The sequence below is a fragment of the Crocodylus siamensis genome, chromosome 4 (assembly GCF_052110815.1).
Source record: "Crocodylus siamensis isolate JL-2025a chromosome 4, ASM5211081v1, whole genome shotgun sequence".
Classification (NCBI taxonomy): Eukaryota; Metazoa; Chordata; order Crocodylia; family Crocodylidae; genus Crocodylus; species Crocodylus siamensis.
Window position 1 is genome coordinate 246685907 of NC_143398.1, and position 20538 is coordinate 246706444.

General features: G+C 53.6%; 1 protein-coding gene and 1 long non-coding RNA gene across 7 annotated transcripts in view; one reads left to right on the top strand and one right to left on the bottom strand.

Annotated features, from left to right (window-relative positions):
• Positions 1 to 20538, top strand: part of ARPC2 (actin related protein 2/3 complex subunit 2) — a 30291-nt gene that overhangs the window by 194 nt on the left and 9559 nt on the right. For both annotated transcript variants that reach the window (XM_090046141.1, XM_090046142.1), the window contains exons 2-5: positions 11820 to 11854; positions 12949 to 13061; positions 18116 to 18161; positions 18679 to 18865. In XM_090046141.1, coding sequence (XP_089902267.1) covers positions 11820 to 11854; positions 12949 to 13061; positions 18116 to 18161; positions 18679 to 18865 — 381 coding nt within the window. The remainder of the gene's footprint in view (positions 1 to 11819; positions 11855 to 12948; positions 13062 to 18115; positions 18162 to 18678; positions 18866 to 20538) is intronic.
• The window catches only part of LOC149867769 (uncharacterized), a 28505-nt gene continuing 8021 nt past the window's right edge, over positions 55 to 20538 (bottom strand). For 2 of the 5 annotated variants that reach the window (XR_016442136.1, XR_016442134.1), the window contains 2 exons: positions 19894 to 20524; positions 55 to 3086 (listed from right to left, as the gene is read on the bottom strand). This is a non-coding gene — a long non-coding RNA (uncharacterized LOC149867769). Of the gene's footprint in view, positions 3087 to 18874; positions 20525 to 20538 lie in introns of those variants that run through there. The other 3 variants (XR_016442138.1, XR_016442137.1, XR_016442135.1) reach the window with 2 other exon arrangements.

Genomic DNA, 20538 nt, shown 5'->3' on the forward strand with positions numbered 1-20538 from the left:
GGGTTGGGGTCGCACCACTAGTGGGGGAGGGCTGTGGGGGTTGGCGTTGTGTTCTCGATCCGATGAGACACGCTGCAAAAGCGGATCTGTCCGAGGCCCGTCGGCGCCGGGTCGTGGCAAGGCCGTCCCCATTGCGGTGGGCGCGCGGTGCCGTTTGTCTCCAAGGAGGTGGCAGCCAGAGATGGGCAGGAATGTCCATAAAAATTCAGGTTCACGCTGCCGAAATCACGGGGAGGCCGTTTGCCTCCCGGCTGCGCTGATTCTGAATTCATTGTGCTCTGACTCGTTGCTGCTGGAGGGCTGACTTCACTCAGCCTTTTATCTACAAATAGCAGTCTAGCTAGTGAAACAAAAAAAACCCAACGTTGTTTCTGTGCGGTCTTGGTGGAGCGGCTGCTGTTGGGGAGGAAGTTGTTACTTCTGCATTTCTCTTTTTTCTCTAGCTGATACCAAGACACTTCTGTCTAGGCAGGCCCAGGGAGCGGGCGAGCATCGAAAGTCTGTAGAGAAACGCCTGTCTGACCACGTAGACCCTGTGCAGCAAAGGGAGGAGGTTTCTTGTATTCCCCAAGACTGAAAGTATTGGAAACCAAGCAGCAGCTTCTGGGCAGGGCGACAGCGGAGATAGCAGAGGTGTTTTTCTGTCATAGTTTCATAGTTGTTGGGCTGGAAGGGACCCGAGTGGATAACCAAGTCCGACCCCCTGCCATGAGCAGGAAAAGATGCTGGGGTCAAACGACCCCGACATGGTGTCTGTCTAGTCTCCTCTTAAAGACCCCTAGGGTAGGAGCCAGCACCACTTCCCTTGGAAGCTGGTTCCAGATCCTAGCTGCCCTGACCGTGAAGTTGCGCCTCCTGATGTCTAGCCTGAATCTACTCTCCGTCAACTTATGTCTGTTATTCCTTGTTACTCCCGATAGTGCTCGGGGGAACAGAGACTCTCCCATTGCATGCTTGTCCCCCCTGGCCAGTTTATAAACAGCCACCAGATCCCCCCCTCAGCCTTCGCTTGCGAAGGCTGAACAGGTTCAGGTCCCATCACTTCTCCTTGCATGGTCAGGGGGCAGTGAGGCAGGCCCTATGAGTGGCCTCCTCTGGACCCTCTCCATGCTGGCCACATCCCTCCTGAAGTGCGGCGCCACAACTGGACACAGTACTTCAGCTGTGGCCTGACCAGTGCCGCACAGAGGAGGAGGATCACCTCCCTGGACCTGCTTGAGATGCATCTGTGGATGCACAACAAGGTGCGGTCGACCTTCCTGACCATGGCCTCACGCTGCCAGCCCATGTTCATTTTGGCATCAGTGATGACTCCAAGATCCTTTTCTGCCTCTGCACTGATGAGAAGGGAGTTCCCTAGCCTGTAGGTATGCTGCTGGTTCTTCCCCCCCATGTGCAGTATCTTGCACTTGTCAGTGTTGAAACCCATCCTGTTCTCATCCACCCATCACTGTGACCTGTCCAGATCTAGTTGTAGCCTGTCCCTTTCCTCCAGTGTGCCCACTTCTCCCCACATGTTAGTGTCATCTGTGAATTTGAACTAGGTGCTTTTCACCCCCTCGTCCAAGTCACTGATCAAGATATTAAACAGTGCAGGCCCGAGGACTGAGCCACTGCCCACATCCCTCCAGGTCCAATATGACCCATCCACCACCACTCTCTGGGTGCGGCCCCTCAGCCAATTTTTTATTCTATTATTTCAGCTGTTTAATCGAGGCATTTCTAGGGGACAGTTGCATAGTAGTCTGGATAGGGGCAAAATGAGAAGGCTGTGATGATCAAGGAAAAGAGCTCGGGCATCCTGAATCTTCTCGCTATGCAGCAAACCACATGTATTCCCTATCTGATGCGTTAGCAGCGGACAGACGTGAATTTGCCATCAGCCTCTGCAACGGTTGGGTCTTGGGGTCGAAGCGCAGGCTGGGAGGCGAGGATCTGTGTTCCAGATCCATTGTCACCGATTCACTTTGTGACATTGGTGCGTCGTTTAACCCATGTGTTGCCAGCCATAAACCGGAGAGGGTATCTGGGCTGTCAAGTGCTCGGGGAGCCCTAGGTGAAGGGCATCTTTGCCCTTTGTGATGCAGTAGTGGAGCTGACTGTAGAAATCCCACCCAGCATGAGCTTGCTCTGTGTAACTAGCATCCGTGTCAGATGTCTTGGAAAAGCCAGCAAGCAGAGTTGTTCACCTGCGAGATCTCCTATACGCCGCCTAGGTGCCATTATTACACTGGGAGTGTCTCTGGGAGCACCTGTGTGATCTTAGATGAGCAACATCCTACCAGCATAGATGGCCTGAAATGTCTCCCTTAAGAACATCCTCCCTTCCTCTGGGAGAGCAAAGCCTTTACTTATGACTGCCCTTCATCCATCTTTGGTCTGCTTCCACATGTTGCCTGCAGGCCAGAGCTGAACTCCTCCTGTCTCTCGCTCAGGTCACGAGAGCTGCTGGTTGAAAACAGCTCTTGATAGTCTACCCTGAGCACGGCCTGAGTCCCAGCCATCCAGGGGAAGACATATTGGCCTGCTGATGGATGGACTGGCTAGATCCTTTTTAACTTTAGAGTTGAAAATGAAGGACTCATCATTTCATTGGTAGCCCTAACAAATGTGCAGCCAGAGCTATCATCAGCATTGGGTTCAAGGAAGAAGACCAAAATCAATGGCTTTTTATTTAAAACCTATATTTAAAATAGGCTTTGACAGCCTGGGGTAACAGGCCTCAACTCGACATAATTTAAGATCGTTTAAACTAAGGGGAAACCTCAAGCTGTACTTTTCCTGCCAAAGCTTCAGAGAGTCAAACTGCTGAACAGGAAGAAGACGCTGGCTAAGCAGCTGGGTTCAGACAGGCTGTCAGCGTCTACTAGCAGGCACCACATCCCCAGCTACAGACAGACTCATTTTCATGTAGATTAATTTGACTGGACCAGTTCAATGGCCAGTCAATGGCTGAGAAACCAATTGGGAGACAACATGCTTTTTTTCCTTCCCGTGAGCAAAAGCGAGATGAGGGGATGAGTGAGATCTGCTGCTCCTAAAATCTTGAAGGAGGCAGTGATGAGAAGCAGTGCAATGTTCTGCCCCTGTGGATGAACGAAGGAAATATGAATGAGTCTTTTAATTGCAAAACCTCTTTTTGTCTTTAAAAATCTGGTAAATTTAAGGTAGATATTATTGAACTAACCCCCCAAATAGGCTGCTGGTTGAGCTTAATTCTGTTTTCTGTCCATGTGCAGCTTGATGCAAATCACAGGCAAGCTAACCATCTAGGAAATCCCTTTTTCTGTCATAATTTAAGGAGTCTAAAAAAGGAACAGGGGATTTGGACAAATGTCAAGTTACCTATTACCATAAATCTATTGAGGCGCGTCGGGTATCACATGTAGTGCGAAGGTGAATTGCAAATCAACATTTTTAGTGGTTGCTGTCCAGTGAGAGTCTGTCTTTGTTCAGGGGATTGACTTCGCCAGGCTCTGTGACTAATTTGGCATCTGTACCCTATGTGGGGGAGCAGCTTGCCAGGGAAAAATGTGCTTGATTTTTACCTGTGCAGTCATGATACAGTTGGTATTGAAAGATGGGCTTCTTAGCAGTGCCAGGATGTGGTTATTGGGAATTTGTCCTTCAGCATGTAGCCACGAATGCATTTTAGCTGAAATCGTCTTAGCTGTGTTGTCCTAAATTGTCTTAGCAGGAAATGCCATGGAATGAGGCTGTGCTTTGTACTTCATCTTTATTACCCATCGACTTAGAGCATAAGCTGCTTAAGGCACACATCGTGCCTTGTAGAGCTCTGGGTGTTGATGCTTAGCCTGAGGAGGACATGGCTATGAGCCAGAGGATGCTGCTTTGTCCACAGTGGATCTAAAATGGCCAGGTTAGGCCTCTGTGCTCTTCAGAGAAGCAAATGTGTTTGCGAAGCATGGGAGTCATTGGCTGCCGGCTTTGCACCCTATCCTGAAAGGCAGCTGCGTGCAGGGGGCCTGCCCTGAACCTGGAAGGGAGCCGGCAGGCTTGTGGCAGGCTTTTTGACTCCAGATACATGCGGTCACGTTTGTGCACATCATAAACTGCGCTGCCATCAGCCCTTCGGCCAAGGGGCCGCAAGTGTCTGGACAGGCATCACGATGGGTCTCTGTTCCCCCCACAGCTGGACGTGGAGGTGCAGAACTACCCTGCCAAAATTAGTGCAAAATTAGTCCGAGCAGAGCAAGGGCTGCAATTCAGAGCCTCCGGTCCCCACTCTCTCCACCTGCTGCCTGGTTCCTTCCTGCGGTTCTTGGGGCTGTGGGTGCCACCGTGCCCTTTGTCAGAGCTGCTTCACACCATACATCAGTTCCCAGGGGGGTTGAGCAGAGACTTCCTAACACCGTTGCAGTCCCACAAGACTGGAGCCTGAACCAAAAGGCACCGTGTTAGTGTGAACAGGGCCTAGCACAATCCAAGCCCTTCTCCTTTAATGTGATACCTCTCTTGTAACTTTTTATTTTATCATGGTGTTATTTTTCCAACAACTCTGCAGCATACCTACCAATCCACTGTTGTGCAGCCCTTAGATAGCCGCACTTGGAGCTGTACAAGCTTCTAGAGACTGTTTTATTATTTTGCCCTTGAGAACCAGAGATGTTGTCCTTTGCAACCATCTCTGTCCTTTGGTATTTGATTAGAGGCCTTTATTTATGAATTATTTCATAGATTTCATAGACATTAGGGCTGGAAGGGACCTCGGGAGATCGAGTCCAGCCCCCTGCCCAAAGGGCAGGAAGTCAGCTGGGGTCATTATGTGATGCTTTAGTCTGATTACCAGCCAAGTCTGCATCGGCGCCCAGTTTTCTTTTACAGAGAAGGCAAGAGGATGGTTTGTAATGATCTCTTCCTCCTCTTATTTAAAAAGAAAAATCAGAATTGTTGCATTTGGCTGAGAACATCTGTCACCTCAGAAGCAAAACTGGAGGACTTGGAAGTTACCCGAGTCCAAGCTGAGGGAGGGCTGGCTCTTGATTTTGAAGTGCTTGTTGGCCTTGCTTCATGAATGATCTTCTTGGAAATTCTGCTGGGGGAGAAAGCTGTGATGTGCATTAAATGAACTTCATATTTTTTGCCTTCCTCTGTAGCAGGGGGCAAGGCCTCTGTCTGGGATCTCTTGAGTGTATATTAACAAACATTTCCGGGAGCAACATTGGCTGCTGTGGTCCCCCTGCTTTACCTGTGGAAGAGCCAGGCATAATGTCTTGTGTTATGTTGGGTGACTGTAGTATTTGTAAGAGATGAGATTATGGATTTGTCTGGGTTGGTTTAAATGGGGATATGAGGCCTCGGGCAGGGGGTTGCACTTGATGCAACCTCTGGAGGTACCTTCCGGCCCCACTTCTCTAAGATTTCTATGATTGTAACAGTCTTCTGAAAGGTATTTGTGGAGGGAGGGATTTGATTGGAGAGAAATGAAATCTGCCAGAGCCCTTGATGGCTCTCCTAAGCCCAGGGCAGATGATGCTGTCAGTTTGCAGAGCAGTGTAGGTTTGACTCCAGGTGGGTGGCTTATGCTTGCTAACGTGAACCTTATTGGAAATGACCCAGTGCTTTTGGCTGGAAAAGCTGCCCTGCTCATGTCCGAGGTCAGGTGGGTTTCTTGTGTGTTTTGGTTAGAGAAAGGCAGCAAGCTGAGTCTCTTCCTTCACATGAGCATTTTCTATGCACTGTTTAAGGCAGATCAGAGTAAAGAGGACAGGCTCCTGGGATTTCTCAACTGCTAGGACTTTGTGATGACAGGCTGGCAACAGAGAAACACTGAGGTACTGCCCAGGAACGTGGGGCATGACTTGAAATCTCACCCCATGAAAGAGCTTTTAGACAAGAGGTGAGGTCAGATCCCACACACCGGGATTGGGCTCAGCACTGGGCTCCAGGGCCCAATCCCAGCCACCTACGGCAGCACGATCTGGCCTGCAGCGGGGGGGGGCCACAGCTCGGGGAGTTTGGTAGAAGGGGAGCAGTGCCCTGGCTCCTGCACCACCAAATTTTCAGCCTCCTGAGGAGCACTGCAGGCTGGATTGACACAGTGGCAGGGTCCGGATCTGGCCCACAGGCCAGGGGTTGAGCATCCCCGGCCCTAGAGAGCTGCAGTTGTGAGTGCAAAATATACTAAATGGTGGAGAGAAAGTCGCTAGGGATTTATTACAGACTGTCTCTCAATACAGCAACAAGGGGTCACAGCATGAAATGAGTAGGTTGTCAGTTGAAAAAGAACACAAGGGAGCTCTGTTTCACCCAGGGGATCATTAAAGAGTAAAGCTCGTTGCCACCAGACATGCAGGAAGCTGGGAGTTTAGCCACAAAGGACTGGACGCATGGGGACGCGGAGGAAAGGGGCATCGGGAGCTGTTGAGCAGGGAGTGAGGGACACGGCCTCTGCACCAGACCTGCCTGGACCTCGGTGAAAGAACATACCTGGGCACTCGCCCTCCAGCTCTACTCCGTGCCACCCTGGGATGCAGGAGGCTGGGCAGGATGGACCTGTGGTCTGACACAGTACATGCCAGTTCCAAGGACCCCCACCCCAGTGCAGGGCCCAGCTGTGTGTAACCTCATCTTGAGGAGCACAGTTACATGGTCCGGGTCACTCAGAGTCAGGGCCTGGTCTGTACAAGCTTTGGTTGCAAAGCTAGCGTGGGAGCTCAGTGATGGCCCTTGGAGCTGTGACTTGGAGGGAGTCGGCAAGCAGTGCAGCAAGCCTGACAGGCAGGTGGAGCAGCAGGGCCTGGCAAAGCAGCTTGGGGCATTGCAGTTTGTATGTGCTGTGCAGGGCAGTCCTACCCCACAGAGGGTCCCTGCCCTAGGGCTAGCTCAGTCCACATATCAGATGGATGGGGCAGGGAGTGGGGGAGAAAGCTACAGTGACAGTACTGGCCAGCAAGGTGGGTGGCGGACATAAAATCCTAGAGCCGTGGGGCTGGAAGGGGCCTCCAGGGGTCTCATCCAGTCCAACCCCTGCCTAAGGCAGGATCAGCCCTGTGCAAACCACCTCAGACAAACCCGCTGTCCAACCTCTGAGCAACACGACCCAAGGCATCACACCTGAACCTGCCCCAAGGAAAGCAGGGGGACCACCAAGACCAATGTCCTGCTGCTGCAAAGGTTGTTAATAGACACATGAGAGATCACAGACAGAGGCCGTGCCCCCACCACAGAAGAAGGGAACTACCCCGGTCCGTACCAATCTGAGCGGCAGGTAAAATCCTTTCCTGCCCCTAACGCAGCATTTGTATGACCCTGAGCGGAGGGGCAGGACCCTGTAGCCAGGAGCCCCCAGCTTGATGTCCCAGCAGGAACATTGACACAGCCCAGTCACCATCCCCAGCCTGGGCTGCAGCCCCCGTCCTCGTGTCAAACTTAGCTCGGGCTAAATGTCCTATGCTGCTCCTCACCCTCGTTGTCGGGACCAGCAATCCCATCTCCTCACCTCATCTCGGGGCCTGTTTCACGGCTGTAGATAACCTCAGAGAGCTGGGCCATTATGTGCCCTTCCCTGATTCCCTAGCCCTGGCTTTCGTTCATCCTCCACGTCTGAATGGTGCCCTGTAGGGCTGGGTCCCTGCTTTGCCGCTACCCGCCCCAGGACATGCTGCTTCACACCGAAGCGCTCTCGGGGAAGGCAGCACTCACCCCTGGCCTCAGGATCTGTCCAAGTTAAGCTTCAGCATACTCCTAGGCAAGTTGGCTGGAAGGGCCCTTGGCTGTGGACCTCGTATGACTTCTCAAAGCCTGTAAGACAGGGTGGTCATCGCCCCTTGCCCCCTGGGAGGGATCTGGACTCACTTCTGGCAGTGGGACAAACAGCCCCACCATTAACCATTGTGGGTTCCTGGGTGCAGTAACCCCCCACAGCCAGGATCTGGGAGAACATCTGTTCACCAGAGCGCCCCAAGGGATGACGAGGTCGAACGGTCACAAACTCCTGCAAGACCGTTTCAGGCTGGACATAAGGAAGAATTTCTTTCCTGTCCGAGCCCCCAAGGTCTGGAACAGCCTGCCAGCGGAGGTGGTTCAAGCACCTACATTGAACACCTTCAAGAGTAAATTGGATGCTTATCTTGCTGGGATCCTATGACCCCAGCTGACTTCCTGCCCTTTGGGCAGGGGGCTGGACTCGATGATCTCCCGAGGTCCCTTCCAGCCCTAATGTCTATGAAATCTATGAAATGCTTGCCCTGTCTCTGCCAACCTGGGGCTCCACGCACGGGCTCCATTCCCGTTTCCCCCTTGGCCCCTCCAGGAGCCCTGGGCACTCCAAGGGCCAAATCTGTGAAGAAGGAAGGAGGCTGCTTGTGCTCCCTGCGCAAAGTCTGGCTCTGCGGCTGAGTCATGGGAGCACGGCTGGCTGCGCCTTCCCCAGGCAAACCGTACGCCCCGCATGTTAGCTTTGTGACTCAGGAGCCGCTCCCCGCTCCAGAGCAGCACTGGCAAAGCAGGTTTAGATTGGATATCGGGGAAAACTTCAGTGGTAGCAGAGGGAGGCCATGAAATAGAGGCCCAGGGCAGGGGGGACTCTGCGGCACGGGAGGGTCCGGGTGGGGGGTCGAGGCACTGCGATGCCTGTGCTCTGCTGTGCGGTGGCCCATTGGGCTGTGCTGGTTGCCCTGTCCACCCCTTCCTACTCCATGGTGTCTGGTCTTCGGCCGGGGCTGTGCCAGTGCTCCTGCTGGGACTCGGCCCCTCATGGTCCTGGCTGGAGGTTCTTGCCCCCCACTCATGCTGCCTTGGGGTGGGGGGGGCAGCAGGCAAGGATTTGCCCCCTACTCAGCCTGGCCCAGCCTGGGGGGGTTTCTCCTCCCTCTGCAGCAGGGGCACGGCCTGGACCTGGGCTCTCCCCAGCGCCTGTGCTTTCCCAGGAGCGCAGGCAATGCCGCAGGTTGTCGAGGTGACTGTCGTGCAGCCCCGAGGTCGCACACGGGCATTTGTCTGAGCTGATTTGGATGGGGCTGACCCTGCCTTGGGCAGGAGGTTGGACTGGATGTGACCTCCAGAGCTCCCTGCCAGCCTCATAGTTCTGGGATTTTGTGATAAGATGTGTAACGGTGGTATGAAATTGGGAGGGGGCACAGACAGAGAGCAGAGACGGCATGTTTAAGATAAAAGGATGCTACCAGTGCTTGGTGCAGACCTCTTAAGTGCTTCATCTCCACTGGTGCAGCACAAAACCCTAAAACTTGCCAGTCCCAGAACAAACCAGGTTGTTGCTTTTCACAGTCCATAACTCACGAACAGCAGCAACGTCCCCCCGGGACCATAGGCCAGGTATGCACCTACCTGCCCTGCAAAGAACCAATAGATTCATAGATGTAGGGCTGGAAGAGACCTCGTAGATCTTCTAGTCCGACCCCCTGCTGTGAGCAGGAGAGAAAACTGGGCTCAAATGACCCCAGCCAGGTAAACGTCAAGCCTCCTCTTAGACCCCCAGGGTAGGAGCCAGCACCACTTCCCTTGGAAGTTGGTTCCAGACCCTAGCCGCCCTGACCGTGAAGTAGCACCTCCCAATGTCTAGTCTAAACCTACTCTCTAGCAACTTATGGACGTTATTCCTTGTTACTCCGGGAGGTGCTCAGGGGAACAAGGTCTCTCCCAAACCTCGCTGGTCCCCCCTAGTAAGTTTATAGACAGCCACCAGGTCCCCCCCTCAGTCGTCTCTTGTGGAGGCTGAACAGGTTCAGGTCCTGTCGCCTCTCCTCGTAGGGCCTGCCCTGCTGCCCCCTGACCAGGCGAGTGGCCTCCTCTGGACCCTCTCCATGTTGTCCGTTGTCCACATCCCTCCTGAAGTGCGGCGCCCAGAACTGGATGCAGGACTCCAGCTGCGGCCTGGCCAGTGCCGCGTAGAGGGGGAGGATCACCTCCCTGAACCTGCTTGAGATGCATCTGTGGATGCACGACAAGGTGCGGTCGGCCTTCCTGACCGTGTTCTTGCATTGGCAGCCCATATTCATCTTGGAGTCAGTAATGACTCCAAGATCTCTTTCTGCCACCATGCTTTCGAGAAGGGAGTTCCCTGGCTTGTAGGTATGCTGCTAGTTTCTACTGCCCAGGTGCAGCACCTTGCACTTGTCACTATTGAATCCCATCCTGTTTTCATTTACCCACCCCTGTAACTTGTCCATTTCCTGCTGTAATCTGTGCTTCCCTTCTAGCATGTGCCCACCTCATCCCAAATCTTGGTGTCATCTATGAATTTTAAACAAGCTGCTCTTCACCCCGTCGTCCAAGTCGCTACTAAAGAAATTGAACAGTGTGGGCCCAAGGACCGAGCCCTGGGGGACCCCACTGCCCACATCCCTCCAAGTCGAAAATGCCCCATCCACCACCACTCTTTGGGTACGGTCCTCCAGCCAGTTGGCGACACATCTGACTGTGTAGGCATCAGTGCCGCAGTCACCGAGCTTTTTAATGAGAACAGGGTGAGAGACAGTGTCAAAGGCCTTCCTGCAGTCCAGAAAGACTACATCTACCACAACACCTGCGTCCAAGGATTTTGTGACCTGATCGTAGAAGGCAGTCAGGTTGGTCTAACAGGACCTGCCCCTAATGAAACCATGCTAGTTGCCCTTGAGCATCATCCCTGCTGCTGGCCCATCACAATGAGTCTCTTTAGGGGGCCTAGGACAGATGTCTCGGACAACAGTCTCCCTGCATGACTGTGCTGGTCTCCAGCACACCCTGCTCTGTCCCCAGCCCCCCTGGGCAGGACAGAGATAGTTGCCCCCAATTAAAACAGGTGGCAGGGCACAGCGGGGGTTTTGCTTAGCAGAAAATCATTAAAATCACCAGTGACAGGAGCGCCAAGTCCCTGCTCTCCCTCCAGTTTTCACTTATCTTCCTTGCTATGCTGAGGTGCCCCTGGCATCTGCTGGCAGCTTTCACCTGGAGTCAGCTCGATGGGATAAAAAGATTTCCAGCATTGAGAGCCTGGTGGCTTGTTTGGAGCCACAGGCACTGTCTCAGATCTGCTTGTATTGACATCAGCTTGGGGTTGTGACCTAGAGCTGGTATTGAGCACCAGGGCCCATCCTTGTGTAGTTGGCATTGGCTGAACTCCAGGACCTAGGGTGGGGAGGGTACGGCTTCTTAGGGTATCACTGCTAGGCCTCCAGGCTTTGAGCAGGAAAGGCAAAGGGAAGTTAAAACACATGGCCTGGGATCTTGAGCAACGAACAGGACAGCACCTGAGGATTGAGATGTGATAGGAGTAGCCAAGGTCTTTCTGGTCTATTGGGTATATCTCTGGCACCACAGTGCTGCCTGGGATATGGTGCCCTTCTGGGGTCTTCACGGCTAGAAGAGAGACCAAGGCTGGCCAGGGAGCTCATACATCCAGATGCAGCCCCTCACTATCATAGGCCATTGCATTATATATTCTCTTATAAACTGTGGGTGTCAGAGAGCTGCTGAGCTCCAAATATGCCTCTCAGACAGTTAAAAACAAAGCAAATTGATCACTTCATGCCAGCCATGGGAATGGTGGACTTTGCTGGAGAATTTCAGAGCCAGATAATAATAAACCACAGCATGCTCCAAGCCAAACGTGCAAGATTCATTTCCAGCGCCAGGGGATCGAGAGCAGCTTGCCGAGAGCCAGGTGGGAGGTGATCGGTCAGGACTGGAATGGCTGAGGGCGGAGTGACCATCAAGGCCTCCAGATATAAAGCCACTTCTTTGGCCAAAACCACAGAGGTGCAGCTTTTACATATAGCGCCCAGATGACCCTGGGCAGCTCTAGGGCTGCCACTATGTGCTCTCAACCACTCTTACTTTTTGTGTTGTTTTTTTAGAAACAAGCCTGAGGCCGTGGAAGTAACGTTCGCAGGTAAGAGCCACAGACTGGGCATCTCCATCCTTCAAGCCTGGAGCTTGCCTTGGCCCCATCTCAGTGAACACAGTGCCACATGGAGAGGTGTTGAATCCAGCCCCCTGCCTTCCAGCATGCTCCTGCGCACAGCAGCTCCCACAAGGGTTATGTTTGGATTATGGCTCTCCTGCTTTCCCTGTCCCACCTCCCAGCCCAGCACTTGAAGGGACACATGCATGTGCTGGGGACAAATGGCACAGGTCGAGCTTGCTCACCCCACGTGCCTGGGAGACATCGCCTGGTGCAGTGAGCTCCATGGATGCAGCTTATAGCACCATTGCCCTAAATCAGCCCCCAAGGCACTGCAGCAGCTGTGAGAACCTAATAGTTTGGCCCCACGCTGTTGCTTATTCCCCAGTGAAGGGAGTATCTGGCTGAGGTATTATGATCCTGGTACTCTTTCCTGCCCAGGGCAGGGGTCAGACTTGATGATTTGGTTCAGGTCCCTTCCAACCCTGGAAACCGTAAAACCAGGAGCAGGTGTTCAGTTTGGCTCTGTTGTCTCCAGGTCCCAGGCAGCTCTGGAGAAGCCCAGCTCAAGCACTGCTCGGAAGCATAGCTTTTGCCTCCAGCACATTGCCTCTCTGACCCCAGTGGAATTAGAGCTTCTCTAGTCTGCCTAAGCAGCAGCCTTTGCTCTTGACTCCTCTCCCTTCCCCCAACCTTTTGCAGGGTTGTGGGGAGTGCAGGACAACCTGGTATTCAGACCTTGAGCTGGGCTGTGGAAGACAGATCCAGGCCCAGTAGAGACAGCAGTGAGGAGGCCTTTATCCCCATGCCCTGCACCCTCAGGGGTTTGAGTGCGGCAGGCATCTGTGTGAGAGCACAAGCTTTCCTGTGCTCTGTGGCTGCCAAAGGGCTTCATGACTCCAGTGAAGCATCTCCCCATACTGTGGCCACAGGGTCCTTAATGACAGGCTCCATGTAGCGTAGAGCAATGCATTGGAAAGCGCTAGGGGCTGTCTGGCTTCCCCTTCTTGAGAAGGCTTTAGCGTTGCAGCCCTCTGGAAGTAGGCTGTATATTGCTCTCTGACTGCCCTCTCTTCCCGCAGACTTCGATGGGGTCCTCTACCACATCTCCAATCCCAATGGAGACAAGACCAAAGTGATGGTCAGCATCTCCCTGAAGTTCTACAAGGAACTACAGGAACACGGTGCTGATGAGGTGAGTGTCCGGACTGGCTCTGGCTTCGAGCCCCTGTCCCCTGGAGCAGTCAGATGCTTGCATGACGTTAGCATGGGTCAGTGTCCTCGTAGAGTAGCACCATCTTGTCCTGGGTCAGAGCAGCCTTCACATGCCTTACAGAGCTAGTCTGATTCTGGAAGGAAGCAGCTGCCACCTCCCAGCCCTATTGCTTTGTTCGAGTTAAACGAGGTTGTGTTGATGCTGATAGCAGAGAACAGCTGATTTTTTTTTTTTTTTTTCCAGATCCCTTGGGGATCTTTGAGGCCTCTGGCAATTCAGCATCTTCTTTTTGACCTGTAAACTGAGCCAGCTTGCAAAGGAACTCACTGAGAGAATAAATATAGTGTCCCACGGGGCTGCTGTCCTGCCTCAGTTTGTGCTTTCAGGCTAACAGAAAGCTGCTTCTTGCACCCAGGCATCTGGATGCATCGAGTTCTCCCTGCTGCTGCATGGACTCACAGGTTTAGTTCCTGCCAGCCGGGTTCTTGCCGCAGAAAGCCATTTATGGTAGCAAGAACAGGCCTCTTAGCAGCTGGGGCTTGCGGCCAGAGTTCAGAGCAGGAAGCATGACTCAGTTCCCAAGTCTGCTCTCCTGTGTCAGAAGCCCAGCTCAAGCACTGCTCGGAAGCATGGCTTTTGCCTCCTATGTCAGAATCGTAGAGAAGTGGGGCTGGCAAGGAGCTCCAGAGGTTGCATCTAGTCCCAGCCCTGCCTGAGGCAGGATCAGCCCTGTCCAAGCCAATGCAGGCAAAACATCGTCTAAACTCTTTGTAAAATGACCATCAAGCCTGACACAGCACCAGACATTGCATCTAATCCTGCTTCAGGGAAAGTAGGGGACCATAGCAGCCAATGTCTCACTTCTGTAAAAGGTTGTTGATATATGCTCCAGAGATCCCAGGTAGAGGCCATGCCCCCATTACAGAGGAAGGCAACCCCCCAGTCTATACCAAGATGACTGTGGGTAAAAGTCCTGCCTGGCTTCAAACATGGCATCAGTCTGACCCTGACTGGAGGGGCAAAACCCTCTAGACAGCACCCTGTGACTTTGGTCGCAGCAGCATTGACAAAGCTCAGTCACGGCCCCCAGCATGGGCTGCAGCAAGCACCCAGAGCCTCTGAGGAAGGCTTAAACCCCCGCCCCCCCCAACACGTGTGTCCTCAAGTGACCAAATGGGACTCCCCCAGTCCTGCTCAGCACAAAGGTGCAGCACTTTGCTCTGGCATGTCTTTGTTCTATGTGTCTGGGTGCATGTGCGCATACACATGTGTGCAGATTTCCCCCTCCAGTGGGAGCAAAGGGAACCAAACTGCTCACGACCCTATGAGCTGATTGCAGGCGTAGCTGGAAAGTTTCACCCCTAAGGAGAGCTCCAGTGAGGGCGTCCAGCACAGGTCAGGGGCCTGGTGCTGACTTTGCTGCAAAGTTTCCCTGGCTCCTCCTGGCTTGCAGGGTACCCCACTGCACCAGACTGGAGCTGCCTGGTTCTTCCAGACAGGTTGCAGCCTCAGGGAAACCACAGCACCCAGTTACCTTGTCAGCACTCGGCTTTCAATGCAGCTCTCCCTATCCCACAGCCTTGTGGGGCAGTTGCACTGTTCACTGCAGCGAGGAGGAGCTGTTCCCAGCCACTTGGATGTGCAGTGAGTGCAAACTGCATGCTAGGGCCCTCCCTTCTGTGTCCTCCAGCATAGATCCTTAATGCCGTACTTCCCCCTCTGATGGGAAATAGACATGATCTTTATGAGGTTCTGAAGCAGTAGTGAAGTAGCACTGGGCGTGGAGGAAGAAAGGGGCCTAGTACTGTAGAATCAGAGCCTTCGAATAATTGATTCCTCTTGGAGGGCACCCAAGGAGGGTCCCCTTCTGCCCTTGGTTGTCTCCCCAGCCCTCTGCACTGTGAGGAGGGCATAGCAGCCTGTCCTGGCTCCATGTCATTTCTGTCCTCAGCCACTGCTAGAGAAGTGCCGGTCACCTCATTCTGGAGGCAGAGCCCTTGAGCCCAGGGCTCTCACGTTATTCTAGCCTGGTAAGCCAGCTGAGTGACCTGGGGCCAAATTGACCCATGGGCTCCCACCCCCTTTTCCCCTTCTCTCAGCCTACCGGATCCAGTGCCAGGCTTAACCAGTCTGGGACCCATGCTGTGTGTGGCATGGATCTCTGGGCACCATGTGTGCATGGTCTGGCCAGGGGCCTGTAGCACAGATCTCGGAGCAGGTGAGTGTTCAGTGGCATCTGCCTCAGCTGGACCACACCACAAGTGGTGCCTGCTCTGGGAACTGCTGCACACAATGCCCGTTCCAGCTGGCCTGAGACCTGGGCTGCACACAGTGCTCATCTGGCTGGACTGCAACACCCATGGCTTGTGCTCAGAACCACCACCCCTCACACAGTGCCCACTCCAGCCGATCAGGGACCCGCACTGCTCATGGCGCTTGCTTACACCACGTGTGGCGTGATTCCCAGGTCAGCTGGAGCAGGCGCAACATGTGACATAGTCCTGGACCTTCTGGGGTGGGTGTCATGTGCAGTACGTGCCCTAGGACAGGCACCATGTGTAGCACTTCTGGGATCTATGCGACACGCCCCGGATGCACTCTGCTACATGTGCCTGTTCCAGGCACTCCAGGATCTATATGGCACATATCTGCTCATGCAGCACAGTCCTGGGCACCATATGTGTCAGAGCCCTGTCTAATGTGACGTGTGCCTTGCCCCATGGGGGTCTGCTCGGATGCGGAGCTGGACGCTTAATGGGGGGGGTCAATGTTTGACACCCCTGCCTTCGCTGATGTGGTCATGTCAGTGCTCTGCAGCTCCCTGCTGAGTCAAGATCCACGTGCCTCATGCCTGGGGTGGGGGAACACCCCTGAACTTTGTTGCCAGGCTAATCAATCCCATTGCCATGAGATGTTTCCCCTCCCATGACCGCACTCTCGGAGCTGCGACACAGCAGGGGCTCTCCCTAGATTTCATAGACATCAGGTCTGGAAGGGACCTCGGGAGATCATCAAGTCCAGCCCCTGCCCAAAGGGCAGGAAGTCAGCTGGGGTCATAGGATCCCAGCAAGATAAGCATCCAATTTACTCTTGAAGGTGTTCAATGTAGGCGCTTGAACCACCTCCGATGGCAGACTGTTCCAGACCTTGGGGGCTCGGACAGGAAAGAAATTCTTCCTTACGTCCAGCCTGAAACGGTCTTGCAGGAGTTTGTGACCGTTCGACCTCGTCATCCCTTGGGGTGCTCTGGTGAACAAACGTTCCCCCAGATCCTGGTGGTCACCCCGATAAACTTATAGGTGAGCTCTCTGCGCTGCTGCAAGCAGCTCAGCTCCCAGGATGTTCTCCAAGCTGCCTGGCACAGAAGCTCCTTCCCACCATGCACCTGCCGTAGTGGGGCTGGGTCGTGGGTGGCTCTAGTCAGTGATCTTGGCTGCTGCAGTGCTCAAATACCTGGACATCTGGACCCTGCATTCCCAGGCTGTGTGTTGGACACCAGCTCTGGGTCCACAGCTTCTTTGCTAGTTGCCACATGGGGCCAGGATGGAATTGTTTGCCTTCCTGCCCTTTGTGTGACTGGGGGGTTATTTTTAAGCCTCCCTCAGAAGCATTGGGTGCTGGCTGCAGCACAGGCTCTGGCTGTGCCCAGGTTGTGTCAGTGCTCCTGCTGGGACTGAGCCCTGCAGGGTCCTGGCTACAGGCTCTTGCCCCCTGCTCACACTGCCTTGCGGGAGTAGGGATTTGCCCCCTGTTCAGCCTGGCCCAGCTGGGGAGGGTTTCCCCTCCCTCTGCAGCAGGGGCACAGCCTGCACCTAGGCTCTCTCCAGTGCCCACCAAGCCCCCTCACAGCTGCAGGACATTGGTAGCCACGGCCTCCTTGTATCCCGGGGGCAGGGGCAATACCCAGGGCTGTGTCGGGCAACAGTGTCGTGCAGCTCCAAGGTCGCACATGGGGTTTGCTTGGACGGGGTAATCCTGCCTCGGGCAGGGGGTTGGACTTGATGCAGCTTCTCAAGGTCTCTTCCCTCCCTTCTCTAAGGTTCTAGGAGTCCTTAAACCAGAGCTTGTAACCCAGTTCTTCCCAGAGGGGACCGGGGGCAAAGGGCAGGCCCTGTTTGCTGAGGAAGAGTTGGGTTTTTATCTGAGAATCGCCAAATCCCCTAGCTGCCTGGGGTGTGGGGGCTAGTTGTCATCTCTGAGCTGTCCTCTCAGGCTCTCTATAGGGCCCAAAAGGTGATACTGCATCTGTTAGGTGAACCGAGTCAATTCGGGCTTTTCCCCACAACAGAGACGGGGTTTACTGTGTTAGTCTGAAATCAGGTAGACGGCCGGGTAGAGCTGCACCTGATAGGCAAACCAGAGGGGAGCGTGTGTGCGTACATGTGTGTATATAGGGTATATAAATAATCATAAAGTTAGCCTGTAAAACCTTGTGCTGTATAGCCTGGCCTGGCCTGGCCCAGCTGGGCTAGGCTATACAACAGGCTGTGTCTGTGTGTCTGTGTGTGTGCGCGCATATACACTCATGCACTTTGGTTAATTTACATATGTGTGTTATATACACACATGCCTGTGTGCATACTTATAAATACATACATATATACAGACTAACAAAAGTGTGTGCGTGCGTGTGTACATACATATATAAGATGCAAATCTGTGCTGTCTTCTACTTTCCCCCACAGCCATAGGGCCTAGAAATGCCTTCATTTAAAAACCCAACAGAAGCACCTGTTCTGAGGGAGGGTCCTGTAGCACCCTGCAAGCTGTGGGATCAGGGAAGACATGGGGATTTGCCTTGAACAGAAGCAGAAACTAGTCCCATAAAAATGGGGGAAGCCGACTATATAGTGGTCAGCTGACGGGGCCTTTAGGGCTTGACTGTGCAGAGGCCTGAGATCTGGGGCCTTAGCTCCAGGCCAGAAGCCAAGCCAGTCTCGGTCCCTGCCTCAGGCCCCGTCAGCAGAGGGGCTGACGGGAGGAGAAGAGTGTGGGGTCTGGCAGGTGCCAACATCTCCTTTCTTCTCTCCTAGTTACTGAAGCGAGTCTATGGCAGCTACCTGGTAACTCCTGAGTCGGGTAAGCCTGAGCCTGTCAAACCCCGGGAAACATGCATGGGACATGCCCACGACGATTTCCTCCTGAGCTTTGGCAGAACCAAGTAGCATTGGGCAGGGTGCCAGGCTCTTGGGCTTGGAGCCAGGGCTCCTAGCACAGCAGAGGAGCTTTCAGTGTTCAGAGAGGGCTGGGGGCAATGGTGTTGGCTGTTGTTGCCACGCATCTCACAATCCCACCCTGGGGAAAGTGTCACTGTTGGGACATTTGTTCTGCTGGAGACTGAGGCTCTAAGGAAACTGGGGTTACTTGTGATAGCAGCTCTTTCTACACACCCCCTACCACTGTGCTGTTGCCCCCGTCTCTGAAATGGGAAGAACAGAGGGTTTGTGGGTCCACAGCTCGGCTCAACCCAGTTGCACAGCAGCTCGAACCCACAATGACATGTCCAGCAGTGATAAAAATTGGGGAAGGGGGCCTTGGCAGGGCTTGGAGCAGGGGGAATATTATCCTGTGCTCATTGAGCTCTGTCCCTCTGCAGGCTACAACGTGTCACTACTCTACGACCTGGAAAACCTCCCTGCCGGCAAGGATGCTCTGGTGCACCAGGCCGGCATGCTGAAGCGCAACTGCTTCGCCTCTGTCTTTGAGAAGTACTTCAAGTTCCAGGAAGAAGGGAAGGAGGGGGAGAAGAGGGCGGTCATCCACTACCGGGATGACGAGACCATGTAAGCATGTAGAGTGTGCACATGGACACACCTGCCCTGACACTATCAACACATTCATTCATCTGTTACTGGGAGTAAGAGATTATATAAACCCATACGACACATGCACGTGTGTGCACTCACACACATGCTTGCCCTGACACAGCCAACACATTATCCATTACTGGGATGATGAGATGGTGTAAGCATGTAGTCACACATGTGCATGTACACACATGTGCATGCACATCTACCCATGCACCTGCCCTGAGACTGCGAACACATTTACCACTTACCAGGACAGTGACATGATGTAAGCGCGTAGGGCACACGCACTTGTTCTGATGCTACTGAAATGTTCATTCATTAACAGGACTGAGAGCTGATGAAAGCATGTAGGGAGGGTGCACACGTGCATGCACATGTCTGCCCTGTCACTGTCAACATGTTAATCTATTAACAGGACTAAAAGGCAATCGTGTGCATGTACATGCATACATATGCAGTCACACACACTCCTGCCCTGATGCCAATGTGTTCATCTGTTACCGAGACAACACAATGATGTAGGCATGCAGAGCACACACAGGTGCAACCACGCATCTCCCAACAAGTTCATCTGCACAGAATCCCAGGCCTGGCTGCCAGGTGTGTACATGCCCTGCACCTCTGTTCAGATATGTAGGAAGCCATGGTGAGCAGTACGTTCCTTGGTGCTGTTTCGGTCCATGAGAGGTCCATCATGAAGGCACCACTTGTCTGTCTGACCTACAGGCTGTACATGAATGTTGCCAAACAGCCTATTGAGGACCCTCTTATTCCTGGAGTTTCAGACTTGGCTGAAGCGCCCTGTTCCCTGGGGAAGGGGCAGTGCCTGGGACAAGGGGCTGTCATGTTTTCTAGCAGCCATCCCTGCCTCTAGCTGCTCTCTTGCAGTTGCTATCACGTGCTCCCTGCCATGCACCTCGTCACTTATCACATGAATGCTCTGATCTGAGCACCTGTGGTGGCTGCATCTTGTCCACCTCTGCTGCACACGGTAGCCATACCTTGTTTTCCACGTCAGGGCTTTTCCAGGGTCCCCAGCCTTTGCTCGGAGGAGGTTTGCTTCACACCTGGAAGGCTGTGCCCAGCTCTGGTCCCTGCACCTCCACAAAGAGATAGAAGATCTAGAGAAAGTCTAAAGAAGGGCAACAAGGATGCTAAGAGCTGTGGGAGGGGCTTCCCTAGGTGGAGAGACTAAGGAAGCCAAGTCTGGTCAGTTTAGGAAAGAGATGCTTGAGGGGAGACATGAGAAGGGTTTCCAAAACACTAAATGACAAAGAAGGTCCCTGGGGATTTATTACTGACTGTCTCTCACCTGACAAGAACGAGGGGTCACAGCATGGAGCAAATAGGCCGTCAGCTGAAAATGACACAAAGTTTTTTTACATAGTGTGGAATTAAAGGATGGAGCTCGTTGTCTCCAGATGTGGTGGAAGTGGAGTTCAGCCAGATTCACCAGGGACTGGACATGTGCTGGGAGGACAGGGCATCGGTGGCTCCAGAGCAGGGTGTGAGGGACACGGCCTCTGCATCAAAACTTCCTGGACTTTCAATGCTGGAGGCTGCAGGGAGAGGAACCAGGGAAAACCCTGCTCAGACACGGGCACTCTCCCTCCAGCTCCACTCTCTTCTGCCCTGCAATACAAGAG